This window comes from Callithrix jacchus, chromosome 12 (genome assembly GCF_049354715.1).
Source record: "Callithrix jacchus isolate 240 chromosome 12, calJac240_pri, whole genome shotgun sequence".
Lineage (NCBI taxonomy): Eukaryota > Metazoa > Chordata > Mammalia > Primates > Cebidae > Callithrix > Callithrix jacchus.
In genome coordinates this window covers 24227992-24248291 of record NC_133513.1, presented here as the reverse complement: position 1 = coordinate 24248291, position 20300 = coordinate 24227992, and the positions used below count along the sequence as shown (strand labels likewise).

Genomic DNA, 20300 nt, shown 5'->3' with positions numbered 1-20300 from the left:
AGCTGAGATCGCAGCTAATTTTTTTTTTTTTTATTTTTAGTAGAGACAGGGTTTCACCATGTTGGTGAGGCTGGTCTTAAACTCCTGACCTCAAGTGATCCGCCTGCCTCAGCCTCTCAAAGTACTGAGACTACAAGTGTGAGCCATTGTGCCTGGCCTTATTTTTTTTTTTTTTTAAAAGACAGCCTCACTGTGTTGCCCAGGTTGGTCTTGAACCCCTGGGTTCTGGCGATTCTCTTACCTTGACCTCTCAAAGCACTAGGATTACAGCTGTGAGCTACCACACCTGGCTAGCAATACACTTTTGGGGTAGTGTGGAAAAAGAGCTGCTAATTAACCACTAACCCATGACCATTGTTTGAACCCTTCACCCAGGTTTCTGAGTCATGAGTGGGAAAAGTAATAAACATTTTCTAGTATATGTGAGTTTAGAAACTGGCTCTTTGTTGGGTATTAATGTCTCTTTTGTTGGGTTTTGTTACTATGTGGCTTATTTTTCTCTAGGGAAGAAAAGTCGTCATCAAAAAGAGGACTCCCTTTCTTGGAGTAATAGTGCTTATTTATCCTTGGATGATGATGCTTTCACAGCTCCATTCCATAAGAATAGAATGCTGAATTTAAAGCAGCTATCGTCTTTTCTCAATATGACAGACTTTCAGTTGCCTGATGAAGACTTTGGGCCTCTTAAGCTTGAAAAACTGAAATCCTGCTCAGAAAAACTAATGGAGCCCTTTGAATCAGAAGTGTATGGAGAGAGGCATCTTAAAGGGAGAAATTGTATTTTCCCAGAGGAACTGAGTCCTAAATACATGGATGCAGAAATGGAAGACTTAGAAGAGGACATTGTTGTTCTACCAGGAAAATCGCATCCCAAGATGCCAAACCCACAAAGCCAGTGTACAAAGAAGGGCCTTTCTTCATCCATATTACTTTATACTCCTTTAAATACGGTTGTGCCTGATGATAATGATAGACCTACTGCAGACATGTGTTCACCTCCTTTCCCCATCTTAGGTACTACTCCAGCCTTTGGCTCTCAAGGCTCCTATGAAAAAGCATGCACAGAGGTCACTGGACGAACTTGCTGTATACCCCGACTTGCTCATTTGAAAGACTCAGTCTGTCTTGCCAGTGATGGTAAACAGTGCGACAGTTCAAGCAGCCCAGCAAAACCACATACCACCCTGCAAGTGTCAGGCAGGCAAGGACAACCTACCTGTGACTGTGAGTCTGTCTTGCAAGGAACACCCCCACCCACTGAGTCATTCACTTTTAAAGAAAATCAGCTCTATGGAAACACATGCCAGGAGTTGCATAAACGGTCTGTCCAACAGGTACATTTATTTCCTTTGTGAAATTTTCTCGAAGGAATGAAATGTCTTAGTGAATATAAACAGCATGACTTGCTTGCGTATTAGGCCTTCCATGTTTAAGAATGTTTTAACATGTTTCTTTGATGTGACTTCATTGTAAACATTAAGTTCATTCTGGGGAAATTAAGGCTCATTAAAATGTTTCTTTTAAATATGGGAGATCCTATTCTCTTTGTCATCAGTGAAAACAGTTTGCATCTGGAGCTTTGCTGCTATTAGAGGAAATAAAGACAATATGAAGTAGATATTTTGATGAGTAGGTGATACAGGAAGACGTTATACATAAAGTGTAGACTAATGATGTGACTTTTGTTTTCACAGAATGAAGTAGCAGTGCTTCCTGCTTCTGGTAGCATAAACCCAGGCAACCTAAAATTGGTTTCAAAGTTAAAGGTCAGAAGAATATTCTTTTACAGTGTCTTGGGTCTTTCATATGAAAATTGAATGAATTGAAAAATAATTTGATCATAGAGCTTCTTGTTCTTTAATACTATTAAATATATTGGTAAACAGATTCAGAAAAACAGATTTGGATTGTTTGTTTTTCCCAATTTTTTTTTTATTTTTTATGTTTTTCCCAATATTTACTTCTGTTTATGTTTTGAGCTCTTCTCTTGACAGTTCTATGCCAACCTATTGCCAAGAACAACTTAGGCTAAGTAAATCTTAAGTTAGGGAGCTGGGCGCAGTGGCTCACGCCTGTAATCCCAACACTTTGGGAGGCCGAGGTGGGTGGATTGAGACCATCCTGGTCAACAAGGTGAAACCCTGATACTAAAAATACAAAAAATTAGCTTGGCATGGTGGCGCATACCTGTAATCCCAGCTACTCAGGAGGCTGAGGTAGGAGAATTGCCTAAACCCAGGAGGCGGAGGTTGCGGTGAGCCGAGATCACGCCATTACACTCCAGCCTGGGTAACGAGTGAAACTTCGTCTCAAAAAAAAATAATAGTAATAATAATACCTGTGCTCTGTTTCAGAATTTATTCTTGAGTCAATTTTAATAACTTAGTTTATTTTTATTTTATTTTTTGAGACAGACTCTCTCTCTGTTGCCCAGGCTGGAGTGCCATGGGGCAATCTCCAATCTCCACTCACTGCAACCTCCACCTCACAGGCTCAAGTGATTCTTGTACCTCAGCCTCCAGAGTAGCTGGGATTACAGGTGTGCACCACCACACCTTGCTAATTTTCAAATTTTTATTTATTTACTTTTTTAGACAGAGTTTTGCTTTCGTTACCCAGGCTGGAGTGCAGTGGTGTGATCTCAGCTCACTGCAACCTCCACCTCCCAGATTCAAGCAATTCTCCTGCCTCAGCCTTCCCAGTAGCTGGGTTACAGGCATGTACCACCGTGCCTGGCTAATTTTGTACTTTTAGTAGAGACAGGTTTCTTCATGTTGGTCAGGCTGGTCTCGAAATTCTGACCTTAGGTGATCCGCCAATGTCAGTCTCACAAAGTGCTGAGATTGCAGGCGTGAACCACTGCACCTGGCCAATTTTTCTATTTTTAGTAGAGATAGAGTTTTGCCACCTTGGCCAGGCTGGTCTTGAACTCCTAACCTCAGAGGCTCTGCCTGCCTCGGCCTCTCAAAGTGCTGGAATCATAGGTGTGAGCTACCATGCCCAGTATCCTAATAACTTAGCCTCTTAAGGAATCAACCATTTCATTCATATTTTCAGATTTGTAGGTAAAAAGTTACTACTTCTTAAAGATTTTTAAAATCTGTGTATATGCAATTAAGCCTCTCCTCTCCATTCTCCCATTTCTAAAATTATTGTTTTTCTACATTAGACTTGAGATTTGGTCATTATATTAATTGGGTTGTTTTTTTTGTGGTTGTTTTTTGTTTTGTTTTCTAGTTCATTTATTTCTGGGTTTTGTTTTGTTTTATGAGAGTGAGCCTTGTTCTGTCACCAGGCTGGAGTGCACTGGCTCGATCTTAGCTCACTGCAACCTCTGCCTTCCAGGTTCAAGAGATTCTCCCACTTCAGTTTCCCAAGTAACTGGGACTCCAGGCATGTGCCACCACACCTGGCTAATTTTTTGTATATTTAGTAGAGACAGGGTTTCACCGTGTTAGCCAGGGAGGTCTCAATCTCCTGAACTCATGATCCACTAGCCTCGGCCTCCCAAAGTGCCAGGATTACAGGCATGAGCCACTGCACCTGGTCTAGTTCTGTTTTTGTGATAAGTAGAATAACTATAAATAATTCCTTCCTACTGTTTTTTATTGTTCTTATTTTGTTTTTGTACTGACTTCCTGAGCTGCATGCTTACTTGAGTTTAATCTTTCTTGTTTTCTTATAAATGGCTTTGTGATTATGATTTTTCTTGGAAATTTCCAAATTTTCTTGGAAATACTGGTTTGGCCATGCTCTGTGGTTTGGATATGTAGTGCTCCCATTGTCATAATAGTAGATAGTATAATATATGTTGTTTCCATGTTATTCCCTCTTCAACCCATGAGTGGTTCATCAGGATGTTTCATTTTTCAAATGGGTAAGTTCTATGGGTTATCTTCTTATGGTTAAATCTGAATTTATTCCATCTGGATTATATATTTTAAAATCTTTCATGGGCCAAACGCAGTGCTCATGCCTGTAATCCAGGCACTTCGGTAGGTGAAACCTGTCTCTACTATAAATACAAAAATTAGCCGGGTGTGGTGGCAGGTGCCTGTGATCCCAGCTACTCCGAAGGCTGAGGCAGGAGAATCACTTGAATCCAGGAGGCGGAGGTTACAGTGAGCCAAGATTGCACCACTGTACAGCCTGGGTGATAGAGTGAGTGAGACTCAATCTCAAAAAAAAAAAAAAAAATTAAAATTAATAAAATAAAACATAAGATATTTCATAATGTAAATTTGATAGGCAATTTTTTAGGTACATAAGAATCACAAAGCTCTTTCTTTTGACCTGCATAAAACTTAAATTTTACATACCTACTATTTCATGGAATTGTAATTCCTCACTTTTCATATTTATGCTTTGCATAAAACAGCCCTCGAGTACCACTTTAACAGAACTCTTGTTGCTATTGTGTCAGAATCTTTCAGGTTCCTGTTCCATAGATGTGAGTGCCATGTTTTGGGAAAGAGCCGGTTGTAAAGAGCCATGTATCATAACTGCTTGTGAAGATGTAGTTTCTCTTTGGAAAGCTTTGGGTGCTTGGCAGTGGGAAAAACTTTATACCTGGCACTTCACAGAGGTGAGTGGGAATCTCGAGCTGAAAACATATTTGCCTAATATTGTAGATGGGTAGCTTACCAAACTTGGGAGCTATGACCATGCAAGGCAGAACAGAGATGAGGTTTTTTTCCCCTAACATTTTATTATGAAAAGTTTCAAACACCCAGAAAAGTAGTGTAGTGAGTACCCATATACCTACCATTATAGACTCTACCATTAACATGCTGCTTTATTTGCTCTATCACAAATTTTTGTTTGTTTGAGACAAGCTCTCACTCTGTCACACAGGCTGTAATGCAGTGGCATGATCATGGCTCACTGCAGCCTCAATCTCCCCAGGCTAGGTAATCTTCTCACCTCAGCCTCCCAAGTAGCTGGGACCATAGGCATATACCACCATGTCTGGCTAATTTTTTATTATTTTTTCTTTTTATTGAGATGGAATCTCTCTTTGTCACACAGGCTGGAGTGCAGTGGCACGATCTCAGCCCACTGCCAACCTCTGCCACCCGGGTTCAAGGGATTCTTGTGCCTCAGCCTCGTGAGTAGCTGGGATTAGAGGTGCCTGCTACCATGCCTGGCTAATTTTTTTGTATTTTTAGTAGAGATGGGATTTTGCCGTGTTGGTCAGGCTGTTCTCAAACTTCTGACCTCAGGCAGTCTGCCCACCTCAGCCTCCCAAAGTGCTGGGATTACAGGCATGAGCACCGCGCCTGGCCTGTATTTTTTATAGAGATGGGGTTTTGCCATGTTGCCCAGGCTGGTCTTGAACTCCTGGGCTTAAACAGTCCTCCTGCCTCAGCCTCCCAGAGTGCTGGGGATTACAGATATGAACCACCATACTCAGCCAATCACTGTGTTATCTAGAGATGGGTTATTTTTTTGTTTGGTTTTGGTTTTTTTTTTGGAGACAGAGTCATACTGTCTCCCAGGCTGAAGTGCCATCTTGGCTCACTGCAACCTCTGCCTCCCGGGTTCAAGCAATTCTTCTCCCTCAGCCTCCTCAGTAGCTAGGACTGTTGGCACTCACCACCACACCCAGCTAATTTTTGTATTTTTAGTAGAGACGAGGTTTTACCTTGTTAGCCAGGCTGGTCTCGAACTCCTGACCGCAAGTGATCTGCCTGCCTCAGCTTCCCAAAGTGCTGGGCATGAGCCACTGAACCCAGCCTAGAGATGGGTTTTTATACTAGACCTGTTGGAGGAGCTTAGAATTTTTTTTTTTTTAAGACAGAGTTTCCCTCTTGTTGCCCAGGCTGGAGTGCAATGGTATGATCTTGGCTCACCGCAACCTCCGCCTTCTGGGTTCAAGCGATTCTCCTGCCTCAGCCTCCTGAGTAGGTGCAATTACAAACATGTGCCACCACACCCGGCTAATTTTGTACTTTTAGTAGAGACGGGGTTTCTCCATGTTGGTCAGGCTGGTGTAAAACTCCCGACCTCAGGTGAGCTGCCTGCCTCAGCCTCCCAAAGTGCTGAGGATTACAGGCGTGAACCACCATGCCTGGCCAAGCTTAGAATTTTATTTCTATTCTGACTTCATTACTTGTTGATATCTATACTCCTTGCCTTTCCCCAAGGCATTATTTTGCTTCTTTACTACATGTATATCCATCATATACATCTTACATGCTTACAATCTTAGTGTGCTTAAAATTTTTAGTTCTGGGCCGGGCACAGTGGCTCACGCCTATAATCCCAGCACTTTGGGAGGCCAAGACAGGTGGACCACAGGGTCAAAAGATTGAGACCATCCTGGTCAGCATGGTGAAACCCTGTCTCTACTAAAAATACAAAAATTAGCTGGGCATGGTGGCACATGCCTGTATTCCCAGCTCATTGGGAGGCTGAAGCAGGAGAATTGCTTGAACCTAGGAGACGGAGGTTGCGGTGAGCTGAGATCACGCCATTGCACTCCAGCCTGGGTAACAAGAGCAAAACGTCGTCTCAAAAAAAAAAAAAAATTTTTTTTAGATCTGTCTTTTCTCACCATATAAACACTTTTCCGGCCAGGCACAGTGGCTTATGCCTGTAATCTAGCACTTTGGGAAATTGAAGCAGGTGGATCACCTGAGGTCAAAAGTTAGTGACCAGCCTGACCAACGTGGTTAAACCTTGTCTCTACGAAAAATACAAAAATTAACCAGGTGTGGTGGCTCATGCCTGTAGTCCCAGCTACTTGGGAAGCTGAGGCAGGAGAATTGCTTGTACCCAGGAGGTGGAGGTTGCAGTGAGCTGAGATTGCACCACTGCACTCCAGACTGGGCAACAAGTGAAATTCTGTCTTTAAAAAAAAAATTTTTTTTCTTGTTTCTGTTAAGTCTTCATACTTGTATATACCTCATTCTTGCTCTCCAAATATATACCACATCTAACACTGTGCTTTGAACATACATATACTTTTAAATGGCTGGATAAATGTTCTTTTCATTCACTTGCTAGAATATACTTAATTATTCCCCTATTGTTAGAATAGTACATCGCATTAGGTAAATGCTTAGTAAGCACTATAATGCATATAATTTATTTGGATTTACAGCTAATAATAAGAATGTTTTCTGAGCCTTCAGATGTTGAAAATTATCCTGGTACAGTGAGAATACAAAAAAGTTTAATAAATTTTAGAAAATCTGGATTAAACAAAAATGAAACAACCAAGTATAATTTTTGGCTGCTTTGTTTTATTTAGGTTCCAGTATTACAGATAGTTTCAGTGCCTGATGTGTATAATCTGGTATGTGTGGCTTTGGGAAATTTGGAAATCAGGGAGATCAGGTATGTAATTTTCAAGGGGTGATTTGTTTTTCCTTCATCTTTGTCTCTGTTAGCTGGCTTTGAGTTCAGGTAATAAACTAGGCTTGAATCTTGAAAGAATCTGAAAGATTTAAAGAGAGCTTTTTGAAAAAAACAAACAAACAAACAATAAAATGACATTCCTGACTGAAGTTTCTATTTAAAATGTGAATATAGGCCAGGTACAGTGGCTCACACCTATAATCCCAGCACTTTGGGAGGCTGAGGCATGTGGATCACCTGAGGTCAGAAGTTTGAGACAAGCCTGGCCAACACTGTGAAACTGTGTCTCTATTAACAATACAAATATTAGCTGGATGTGGTGGCAGGTGCCTGTAATCCCAGCTACTCAGGAGGCTGAGGTAGGAGAATTGCTTGAACCCAGGAAACAGAGGTTGCAGTGAGCCAAGATCGTGACACTACACTCTGCCTGGATGCAGAGTAAGACTTCATCTCAAAAAAAAAAAAAAAAAAGATTGTGAACCTAGTCCTTTAATATTAAAAGCTTACTCCTGATATCACCCCATTTTTCCTTATGTTTGGTTTAGGGCATTGCTTTGTTCCTCTGATGATGAAAGTGAAAAGCAAGTATTACTGAAGTCTGGAAATATAAAAGCTGTGCTTGGCCTGACAAAGAGGAGGCTAGTTAGTAGCAGTGGGACCCTTTCTGATCAACAAGTTGAAGTTATGACATTTGCAGAAGATGGAGGGTAAGAAAAGCATTGGTTGATTTTTAACTATTAGATGAAGGATTTTATCACAGGTTTCATAGAAAGTTGGGTAACTAGGATCTTGTTTTTCTGTCCTGTAGGTATAATATAGCATGTATGGCATCAACACTAGGTTAGGACAAAGAAGCAGGTTAGTGAGGGGGAAACCAAACATGACAGGGATGAAGTCAAAGAAGGGGAGAGGCTCAGCAAATGTAGTTTGCTTTTCAGTCTTCTTTGAAATCTCTTTGTGGCCCTTAGAAATACCTCTGCTGGGCACAGTGGCTCATGCCCATAATCCCAGCCCTTTGGGAGGCCAAGGCAGAAGTTTGAGTCCAGGACTTCAAGACCAGTTGGGGCCACATAGCGGAGCCCATCTTTACAAAAAAATTTAACTATTAGCTGAGTGTGGCAGAGCACGCCTCTGGTCCCAGCTACTAGGGAGTCTGAGATGGGAGGATCACTTGAACTCAGGAGTTCAAGGGTGCAATGAGCTGTGATCACACCACTGCACTCCACCTTGGGCAGCAGAGGGAGACCTAATCTTAAACACACACACATTTTTTAAAATACAGAAATACCTTGAGGTCCTAGACCCTTTCCTTGTTCCACACACATGGTGTCCATTACCTTATTGACCATCTTGGTGCTGGCTACTTGCAAACATACATTTTTACCTCTGAGCTCTTTCTTGAGCTCTAGACCCACAGGCCTATTTATTAGACATATTGGGAACACCTCAAATTCAAAATGTTGCAAACTGAACTCACAGCATCTTCTCTATCATATACTCATTACACTTCGTTTTTTTATTTTTATTTTTCAATTATACTTCATTGTTACTATTCATCTGTGTTTCCTAAAATGGAGGGCGGGTAACTTTGACTTATTTATTCATGATTTGTGGCAGTAATCTAGGCAAGAGATGATAATTGTTTACTTAAATTAGGAGTATGTTAGTGGAGATGAGAAGAAGCAGACAGATTTCTGAGAGATGAGATGATAAAGTTACTGGGACTTGGTAATTGACTAGATTGAGAGGAAGGGGAGAATATCAAGGTGGTAGATAGCATTGGTCACTTGAGTGGTGACCAAGCCCAAAACGTGGACATTATTCTTGTCTCCTTACTGCCAATCTAGGTGGTCACTTGAGTGGTGGCCAACCCTGAAACCTGGACATTAGATGATGGTGCAGTTCCATTGAGATAGTAATGCAGAAAGAAATGAAAGATTTAAAGAGAAAGTTAACAAGTTTAATTTTGAATATAAAGAATTTGAGGTGCTAGCAGGATATCTAAGTAGATAATATAAAAGTAATATATGTTCATTGTGGAAAGTTTAGTATACACGTTTTCTGGGTTTGATTTTTTTTTTCCTGATACCAGGTCAATTTATATTACGTATAGTTCAAAAATGTGGAGAAGGGCTGCGTAGAAACTGCTTTAGCACAAAGTATTGACTTTTTAATACTGTTTTCATTGCAGAAGCAAAGAAAACCAATTTTTGATGCCCCCTGCGGAGACTATTCTAACTTTTGCTGAGGTCCAAGGGATGCAAGAAGCTCTGCTTGGTACTACTGTTATGAACAACATTGTTATTTGGTAAGCTTTCCCTCTAAGTCCTCAGTTTCCTTATCTATAGTATGAGGATATGCCTCTAATTTTACATGGTGGTTGTGAAGATTAAATAAGAGAGTATGTATAAACATGATAGTGGTTTTTTGTTGCTATTGTTGTCTTTGATGTTTTTTTGAGGCAGAGTCTCCTCCTATCACCCAGGTGGGAAGTACAGGGCGTGATCTCGGCTCATCACAACCCCTGGCTCCTGGGTTCAAGTGATTCTCCTGCCTCAGACTCCCTAGTAGCTGGGACTACAGGCGTGTGCTACCACACACAGCTAATTTTTGCATTTTTTAGTAGAGATAGGGTTTCACCATGTTGGTCATGTTGGTCTTTAACTCCTGGCCTCAAGGAATCCACGCACCTCATTCTGCCAAAATGCTGGGATTACAAGAGAGAGCCACTATGCCCGGCTAAGTTTTGTATTTTTTAGTAGAAACAGGGTTTCGCCATATTGGCTAGGTTGGTCTCAAACTCCTGGCCTCAAGTGAACTGCCCACTTTGGCTTCCCAAATTGCTAGGATTACAGGTGTGAGCCACTGTGCCCGGTCTGATTGTGCTTTAACTGTCAGATACTATATACTTGTCTTACCAACAACATCATATTAATTGAAACATACCAAAAAAGATCAGTCTGAGTAGACTATTTAAATAGAATTCTATTTTCAAAGATGTACACTTCTTTCTGCTTTTGGTTAGTGGTTGAGTAGCTTGTTAGACCAACTTTATACCTTCGAATAACTTATGCACTCTGAACAAAATACAAAAAACTTTCTTTTTTTTTTTTTTTTTCTTTTTCTTATATTTATTTATCCATCCTGTAGGGGGAAAACTCTGCAAGTGCCGTGGCAAGGGTCTGAAGCCTCAGCCTGTTCTCATATAACAAAAAACAACTTTCTAAAGGAGCCAGGGAATAAGAAAAAGAAGAAACATACTGGAGGGGTTTCTCCCTTTAGGTGAAAGGAATGGCACTAGGCAACGTTCCTATTATGGCTTGAAGTTAGAGGCCAAGAACCACTCTGCCCACTGGGTGACAGAAAGCCTAACAGAAGATCTTCTGTCCCATTGGCTTAGAGAACCAAAGGACAGATTGGAGAGCAAAACAAAAGAACCCTAAATTCTGGCTATAATGTTTGCCTAAATATCTGGTTGACTGTTTAAACTGCATGTGCTTAGGTCAGACTCCAGGCAGCTGAGGTAAGACTGAAAGAACTGAACTTCGATTTTAGCATTTGGAGTTCGAGTTCAGCCAAGTTAATTGTTTACTAGGACAGATAATAAAACAACAACAAAAATCAAGGCCAGGTGCAGTGGCTCACACCTGTAATACTAGCACTATGGAAAGGGGAGGCAGGCAGATCACCTGAGGCCAGGAGTTCGAGACCAACCTGGCCAACATGGCCAAACCTTATCTCTACTAGAAATAGAAAAATTAGGCCGGGTGCAGTGGCTCAAGCCTGTAATCCCAGCACTTTGGGAGGCCAAGGCGGGTGGATTATGAGGTCAGGAGATCGAGACCATCCTGGTCAACATGGTGAAACCCCGTCTCTACTAAAAATACAAAAAAAATTAGCTGGGCGTTGTGGCGCGTGCCTGTAATCCCAGCTACTCAGGAGGCTGAGGCAGGAGAATTGCCTGAACCCAGGAGGCGGAGGTAGCGGTGAGCCGAGATTGCGCCATTGCACTCCAGCCTGGATAACGAGAGCGAAACTCCGTCTCAAAAAAAAAAAAAAAAAGAAATACAAAAATTAGCCAGGCATGGTGCCTGTAATCCCAGCTACTCAGGAGGCTGAGGCATGAGAATCACTTGAACCCAGGAGGCGGAGGTTGCAGTGAGTCAAGATTGTGCCACCGCATTCCAGCCTGGGTGACAGAGCAAGATTCTGTCTCAAAAATAATAAAAGTCAATAGGATTGTATTTTAAAAGTACTTACTACATTTGTCTGGCACATAGAAGGTATTCAGTAAATGTTAAAATTCCTTTTAAAAAATATTTTTGACCAGGTATGGTGGCTCATACCTGTAATCCCAGCACTTTGGGAGGCTGAGGTGGGTGGATCACAAGGTCAAGAGATCACGATTATCCCGGCCAACATGGTAAAACCGTCTCTGCTAAAAATACAAAAATTAGCTGGGTGTGGTGGCTCGGGCCTGTAGTCCCAGCTACTCGGAGAGGCTGAAGCAGGAGAATCACTTGAACCCAGAAGGCAGAGGTTACAGTGAGCCGAGATCGTGCCACTGCACTCCAGCCCAGCGACAGAGCAAGACTCCATCTCAATATATATATATATATATATATATATATATATATTTTTTTTTTTTTTTTTTTTTTTTTAAAGAAAAAACAGTGTTTTTCAGAGGAACCTAACGGAATCTAGAGTTTTTGCAAGATACTCATATCACTGTAGCTAGGATAGGGTCCAAAGTTATCCAGTATACCAAAAAAAAGTGTGGTGTATCTACTAAAGATACGGAAATTAGCCAGGCATGGTGGCATAAGGCTGAGGCAGGAGAATTGCTCGAAACCAGGAGGCAGAGGTTGCAGTTAGCCAAGATCATGCCACTATACTCCAGCCTGAGTGACAGAGTGAGACTCTGTCTCAAAAAAAGAAAAAAAAAGTGATCACAGAACCAAATTAACACATTTGTGATAGAGAAACCATCACAGAAGTTCCCAGCCATCTCTTTTCTGACTACAGGGAGAACCATACCCAGCCACAGGCACTTGCAAGTTTAATTTGTGTTAGGAGAATAGATTGATTTTTTTTCTTTTCTTTTTTTTTTTTTCTGATTCAGTTTAAAACTCTGCTGAATTCTTTTCTTTTCTTTTCTCCAAAGCCTTGTCTATTAACTGTTTCCTTGGGGCCAGAATGGGTCTTGGTAAGAGGAATTTATGAAATTAGTGTCACCACTACCCTAGCTCTTCTGTACCATCCAACTCTAACCTTTTATTTATTTTTTTTAAACACTATGGTGATGTACAGCCCTAACCTTTTAGGAATAAACTAGAAAAGCATGGCTCCTGAAATAAACGTTTTGCCCTTCCCACCAGAAAGCCTCTGAAATTTGACTATGTTCTGATCTGCTAGAAGACCCTGTTTTTACATGTCCTGATGTCTAGGGCAGCGCTTGGCCACTTGGAGCACTTTCACTAGGGTTTCTGCCCAGAGGTGTTATTTGAGGACAGTGTTCTTCCAGAAGTTGTGTTTTCTATTCTTTCTGCTCTTTTCATAATCCACATCTTCATTATTTGTCTCCTGAACTGTTAAAATAATCTAGTAGTTGGTCTCTTTGCCATTAATCAATATTCAACCTCCATATATTTTTTTAAAATCTTTTTAGAGACTATGTATTACTCTGTCACCCAAACTTGAGTGCAGTGGCATGACCATAGCTCTCTGCAAACTTGAATGCCTGGGCTCAAGAGCAGGTAATTTTATATTTGATTGCTTGGTAAATACTCTTCCTCCCAACCCTACCCTCACCCCTCAAAAGAAAATCTTTACAGGGACCCATGTTTGCTTTTCTTCAGCTTTTATTTCCCCAGTGCTCTAGTACAAAAATGTCTTCTCCAGCTAGGCCATTCTCCTTTGTTCCCTTTTTTCTTCCCATCCCCTCAGTTCCACCCTTTTTCTAATAGTCCTTTGGCATTTCGTATGTAAAAGGTCACAAAGGAATTTGAGGTTGGGGAGGGATTTCTTTCTGAGATAAAGTCTTACTCAGTGCCTAGGCTGGAGTGCATAGGCATGACCATAGCCGACTGTAACCTCAAATCCTGGGCTTAAGGAATCCTCCCACCTCAGCCTCCTGAGTAGCTAGAACTACAGACACACACCACCATGCCCTGTTAATTTTTAAATTTTTTGTACAGATGAGACCTTGGTATGTTACTTAGGCTGGTCTTGAACTCCTGGGCTCAAGCAATCCTTTCCTCCCACTTCAGCCTCCCAAAGTGCTGAGACTACAGGTGTACACCACCATGCCTGGCTAATTTTTATTTTTATTTTTCTTTGTAAAGACAGGATCTTGCTATTTTTCCCAGGCTGGTCTTGACATTTGGACTTAAGCAACCCTCCCACCTCAGCATCCTAAAGTGCTAGGAAGTTGGGGAGGATTTCTATACTTAGCTTCTAAGTTCCCCTTAGCAAATATTTTCAGCCCTTCTATTACCTTGAGTTCTGTTGTACCTTCACAGCCTTCACTGTTTCCTTCTCTGAATTCATATTGCCTTGCTTGCTTCTTTTGTTTGTTTGTTTTTGTTTTTTTGAGACAGGGTCTCAGTCTGTTGCCCAGGCTGGAGTACAGTGGCATGATTATGGCTCACTGAAGTCTCAACCTCAGGCTCAAGCAATCCTCCCACCTCAGCCTCCTGAGTAGCAGGACTACAGATGCGTGCCACCATGCCTGGCTAATTAAAAACAAAAAACTTTTTTTTTTTGTTTGAGATGGAGTTTCGCTCTTGTTACCCAGGCTGGAGTGCAATGGCGTGATCTTGGCTTACCGCAACCTCCGCCTCCTGGGTTCAAGCAATTCTCCCGCCTCAGCCTCCTGAGTAGCTGGGATTATAGGCACATGCACCATACCCAGCTAATTTTTGTATTTTTAGTAGAGACGGGGTTTCACCATGTTGACCAGGATGGTCTCGATCTCTTGACCTCGTGATCTGCCCGCCTCGGCCTCCCAAAGTGCTGGGATTTATAGGCTTGAGCCACCACGCCCGGCCTACAAAAAAGTTTTTAAAAAATTTTTTTGTAGAGACAGGGCTGTCCCATGTTGCCTAGGCTGGTCTCCAACTGCTCAATGCAAGTGATTCTCCCACCTTGGCCTCCCAAAGTGCTGGGATTATAGGCATAGCTGCCAAACCTGGCCTGCCTTGATTTTTATCTTCATATTTGTTGCTTTATGTTGTTTATCCTCTCTAGTTTTTGAAGATAGGTACCATGTCTCATATCTATTCTTGGTGCCTGCCTTAGCTCCATGTTTAGGGTAGTTACTCATTGATGTATTAATTATGTTGTCTATCAAAAGCTATTACTTACCTTGTGGGCTCTGTATAATTTTATACTTACATGTATTGTATGTTCCGATTTAACTCCTTATTTGTTAGATGTCTAAAGTGATTCATGTTATCCTCAAGCTTTTAAGTGGCTTTTTTTTTTTTGGAAACTGCTGAAGGTCTAAATATTTCATCTTGGTTAAGCTTAATGTTTATAATGAAGTCATATCAAAGAAACATGTTAAAACATTCTCAAACACTGAGGGGCCAATGTGTAAGGAAGTCCATTGGCCCCTCTTGCTGTCCATATTCACTGAGACATTGTATTCAATATCTTTCAAACATTCAGTAGATATCTGGGTCTCTCCTTATGTCCCATTCTCTGTGAGAGATGCAGAGATGAATCAGATATGAAACTTGGTCCCAGGGCCCCTATAATCTAGTAGATAAATAAGATGCCTTTACAATCAAAGCCTACAATTTCAACACAATTACGATTCACACGCAAGGGTGATAGAGATTTGGACAAGTGATTAGAGATTTGAGGAAACAATAATTACTAAATAGAGAGCATGTATGAAACTCTGTAGGATACCATCTGGTGTCCCTGATAGGAGGAAAACCTTGCATATACACATGGAAATTTAGTTTTCCTTCTTCAGTTTTTTTATACACAGTACCTGGCTCATAGAATTCTGTATTTGTTGAATGAATACATGATACACTATTGCCAGTAATATATTAAATGCCAAATGAGGTATATGGACAGAATTAAAGGAAGAGATGACTGGACTGCTATAGTCTAAAGTGAGTTCCTGTGGCTTGGAGGGGTAGTATATAACTAGGCCCTAAGAAATTGATGGGAATTGGTCAGTAACAGGGATGGGAACTGTTCTGTAATGGGCAGCAGGGAGTTGGGGAAGCAGGGGGCATTGGAAGGCATAGCTTGAACACAGTCTATAGTCAAGGAAATGCATAATTTGTTCTTCAGGCCGAAAGATTTCAGGAAATGAAGCAATAAGTAATGTAATATTGCACTACTGGATTTATGAGAATTATAAACACCACTAAAATGAAACTGGGGGCCAGGTGCAGTGGCTCACACCTGTAATCCCAACACTTTGGGAGGCTGAGGTGGGTGGATCACCTGAGGTCAGGAGTTTGAGACAGCTTGGCCGACGTGATGAAATGCTATCTCTACTAAAAATACAAAAATTAGCTGGATGTGGTGGCATGCACCTGTAATCCCAACTATTCCGGAGGCTGAGGCAGGAGAATTGTGCTTGAACCCAGAAGGCCGAGATCGTGCCATTGCACTCCAGCCTGGGCAAAACTCCGTCTCAAAAAAGAACTTAGACTTTATATTGTGGCTAATGGGAGCCAACTGAAAGGTTTTCATCAACAAAGTGTAACATGAACCAGGTGCAGTGCCTCACATCTGTAATCCCAGCACTTTGGGAGGCTTGAGGTGGACTGCTTGAACCCAGGAGTTCAAGACCAGCCCAGGCAACATAGTGAAACCCTGTCTCAACAAATAATTAAAAAATTATTCAGGCAAGGTGACACACACCTGTAGTCCCAACTACCTGGGGCAGTGAGGTGGGAGGATCACTTGAGTCCAGGATGTTGAGTCATGGTCATGCCACTGCACTCCAGCCTGGACAATGGAGCAACACCTTAGCTCCAAAAACAAAAAACAGCATATCATAACAGAGCAGTTATCAATGTCACAAATCCTCAGTAAAGCTGGGGAGCAGGTTGGGCACAGTGTCTCATGCCTGTAATCCCAGCACTTTGGGAGGCCAAGGCAGGAGGATCACCTGTGGTCAGGAGTTCAAGACCAGCCTGGCCAACCTGATGAAACCCCATCTGTACTAAAAATACAGAAATTAGCCAGGCATAGTGGTGGGTGCCTGTAATCCCAGCTACTCGGGAGACTGAGGTGGGAGAATCACTGGAATTGAGGAGGCAGAGATTGCAGTGTGCCAAGATGGTGCCACTGCACTCCAGCCTGGGCGACAGAGCAAGACTCTGTCTTAAAAAAAAAAAAAAAAGCTGGGGAGTAATTCCAACAAACGTTATCTTTTTTTTTCTTCTTTATATTCACCCCTCTCTCCCTACCCCATCTCAGTCCTTCCTTCTATCAGTTATTTTGGTCTAGCTGTAGTATAAATACATGTAATAGAGACATAATTATAAGTCTCTTTTAGGTATAGTCTCTTGCCCTACCAAATTTGTTTCCCTGGCCATTGTCGTCCTTGGAAAATTTAGAGGTAACAAGAAGTGTCACAAAATCATGATAGTGCTATACCATGTTCCTGTTTTCAAGACCAGGTTGAATGAGATAATTGGAAAACTTTTCTCATGGAATTTAGAGATTTATCCCTAGGGGCATAGTAGATAAGGCTGACCTATCAAATTAAACTATAGGCAAAGTTAACCCACAGTCCTTTTACCTAAATCTACAACTAAAGAAAACTAAGGAACCCTTAGTTTTTTTCCTTGGTCACCTCCTAAAAGATGCTATGATGAATAAGAAAATATTACCTGAAAACTGGTTTGTTGGAAGAATGTGATCAGCTTATTTGCTTTTGTTATCTAAGGAATTTAAAAACTGGTCAACTCCTGAGAAAGATGCACATTGATGATTCTTACCAAGCTTCAGTCTGTCACAAAGCCTATTCTGAAACAGTAAGTAAAGATCGGCCAGGACCGCTTTGTGTTTACTTTGTGTGTTACTGTTGGTCCCATTAAGTGAGAGCGGTAAGTCAGAAGTAGTAGTGAACAAACCTTCCCTGTCGCCTATTTTTTTCAAAATTGAATAGCAATGTTTGTTTTTCTTGAAAATTATGGATGAAAATAAGTGTTGATATAGCAATTGGTTGGTAAATTTTCTGGCTGTAGGACCTGAGGGCAAATATTTATATCTAGCTGTGGATTTGAACTGAGAACTGTTATGCCTGTTATCAGACTTGACTGCCAACCACATTGCCATAAGTGATGGAGTAGCTTTAGGAAAGATGATTTAATGATCCCAGAAATGCTTTTTTTTTTGAGACGGAGTTTCACTCTTGTTGCCCAGGCTGGAGTGCAATGGTACTTTCTTGGCTTACTGTAACCTCCACCTCCCAGGTTCAATCAATTCTACAGGTGCTCACCACCATCCCTATGTTTTGTAGAGATGGGTTTGCCATGTTGGCCAGGCTAGTCTCCAACTCCTGACCTCAGGTGATCTGCCTGCCTCAGCCCACAAAGTGCTGGGATTACAGGCGTGAGCCACAGTGCCTGGCCAACATGCTTTACTCTTAGGCTTTAGTCTCATATAGAAACAAATACAGTTACTCAGCTGTTGTGCTGATAGTCTTGGTTAGTGTGTACAAACGCTGGGTAGGGTGGCTCACACCTATAATCCTAGCACTTTGGGAGGCCGGAGTGGGCAGATCACGAGGTCAGGAGATCAAGACTCTCTTGGCCAATATGGTGAAATCCCATCTCTACTAAAATACAAAAAATTAGCTGTGTGTGGTGGTGCATGCCTGTAGTCCCGACTACTTGGGAGGCTGAGGCAGGGGAATCGCTTGAATCTGGGAGACAGAGGTTGCAGTGAGCCAAGATCATACCACTGCACTCCAGCCTGGTGACAGAGCAAGACTCCATCTCAAAAAAAAAAAAAGAAGAAATAAGCTCTAATATTCAGAGTAGGATGAGTGTAGTTAGCAACAATGTACTATGTATTTCAAAGTAGCTAGAAGAAAGGATTTGAAATGTTCCTAATACGTAGAAATGATAGACTCTTGAGGTGATGTGTACCCTAAATACCCTGCCTTGATCATTATGTTCTCTGATACTCTGTGCACGTAACAAATACATGTACCTCATAAATATATAAAATATTTTCTATCAACAAAAAAAGTCTTAGCCTGGGCAACATGGCAAAACCCCATCTCTATAAAAAATACAAAATTAGCAAGGCATGGTGGCATGCACCTGTAGTCCCAGCTACTAGGGAGACTGTCTTGGCTGGGCATGGTGGCTCATGCCTGTAATCCCAGCACTTTGAGAGGCTGAGGTGGGTGGATCACCTGAGGTCAGGAGTTCGAGACCAGCCTGGCCAACATGGTGAAACCCTGTCTCTACTAAAAATACAAAAATTAGCTGTAGGACCTGAGGGCAAATTTTATTTTTAGCTGTGGATTTGAACTGAGAACTATTATGCCTGTTACCAGACTTGATTCCCAACCACATTGCTGTAAGTGATTGAGTAGCCTTAGGAAGGATGATTATACAGGGCATGGTGTCGGGCACCTGCAGTCCCAGCTACTAAGGAGGCTGAGGCAGGGAGAATCACTTGAACCCGGGAGGTGGAGGTTGCAGTGAGCCAAGGGTGCATCACTGCACTCTAGCCTGGACAACAAGAGTGAGCCTCCATCTCAAAAAAAAAAAAAAATAGCCTGACTCTCAGTGTAGTTACAGTGGAAAAGTAGTTGTCTAGAAGTAATGAATAACTATTTGAGTATTTACTGTTGAAGCTGTGAGCAGAGATAATAGCAGCAGGCTCAGCATTTGTGTAGACTTGTCTGGTTTTGGTGATTACAGTGAGAGGATCAACACCCAGAGGCTTGGAACACAAAGACTGAATCTTTCCCTAGCCTAATAGGATATGTGGAATTGAACCCAAAAGTTGTGTGATCTTAAATAATCTATCACATGACTTTGAGCCAGACTTTTCTCTTCCTTTAAGACAGTTGTGGCCAAGTGTGGCACATGCCTGTAATACTAGCTTCTCAGGAAGCTGAAGTGAAAGGATCACTGGCGCCCAGAAGATTGAGGCTGCAGTGAACCATAATGGCACCACTGTGCTCCAGCCTGGGTGATAACAGTGAGACTCTGTCTCAAAAATAACTAATAGACCAGGCGTGGTGGCTTACACCTGTAATCCCAATACTTTGAGAGGCCAAAGCAGGCAGATCACCTAAGGTCAGGAGTTCGAGACCAGCATGACCAACATGGTGAAACCCCATCTCTACTAAAACTACAAAAATTAGCCAGATATGGTGGCATACACCTGTAATCCCAGCTACTCAGGAGGCTGAGGCAGGAGAATCGCTTGAACCCGGAAGGTGGAGGTTGCAGTGAGCTGAGACCAGGCCACTGCACTCCAGCCTGGGCAACAGAGCAAGACTTCATCTCAAAAAAAAAAAAAAATTTATTTTCATTAATACAATCATTCAGCCAGGCACAGTGGCTCACACCTGTAATCCCAGCACTTTGGGAGGCCAAGGTGGGCAGATCACTTAGGTCAGGAAGTCGAGACCATCCTGGCCAACATGGTGAAATCCCATCTCTAAGAAAAGTACAAAAATTAGCTGGGCGTGGTGGTGTGTGCCTGTAATCCCAGTTACTCGGGAGGCTGAGGCAAGAGAATAGCTTGAACCAAGGAATCAGAGGTTGAATTCCCTGTGGCCGAGATTGCATCACTGCACTCTAGCCTGGTGACAGAGCAAGACTTTGTCTCAAAAAAAGAAAAAAATTCAATCATTCTAGAAATTTATAAAATAGAAAGTACTATTTTCTAATTCTAAAATGGCCCTCTTGTTTAATTTCGTCCCCTGCTTT

The 20300-nt window shown here is 41.9% G+C and overlaps 1 protein-coding gene across 9 annotated transcripts in view; it reads left to right on the top strand.

Moving 5' to 3' along the window:
- Positions 1-20300, top strand: part of PALB2 (partner and localizer of BRCA2) — a 35949-nt gene that overhangs the window by 10279 nt on the left and 5370 nt on the right. For 2 of the 9 annotated variants that reach the window (XM_009009321.5, XM_002755996.5), the window contains exons 5-11: positions 505-1334; positions 1695-1766; positions 4424-4585; positions 7256-7341; positions 7908-8069; positions 9554-9670; positions 17288-17375. In XM_009009321.5, the coding sequence (XP_009007569.2) occupies positions 505-1334; positions 1695-1766; positions 4424-4585; positions 7256-7341; positions 7908-8069; positions 9554-9670; positions 17288-17375 (1517 nt within the window). Of the gene's footprint in view, positions 1-504; positions 1335-1694; positions 1767-4423; positions 4586-7255; positions 7342-7907; positions 8070-9553; positions 9671-10512; positions 10886-13030; positions 13125-17287; positions 17376-20300 lie in introns of those variants that run through there. The other 7 variants (XR_013524723.1, XR_013524720.1, XR_013524718.1 and 4 more) reach the window with 6 other exon arrangements.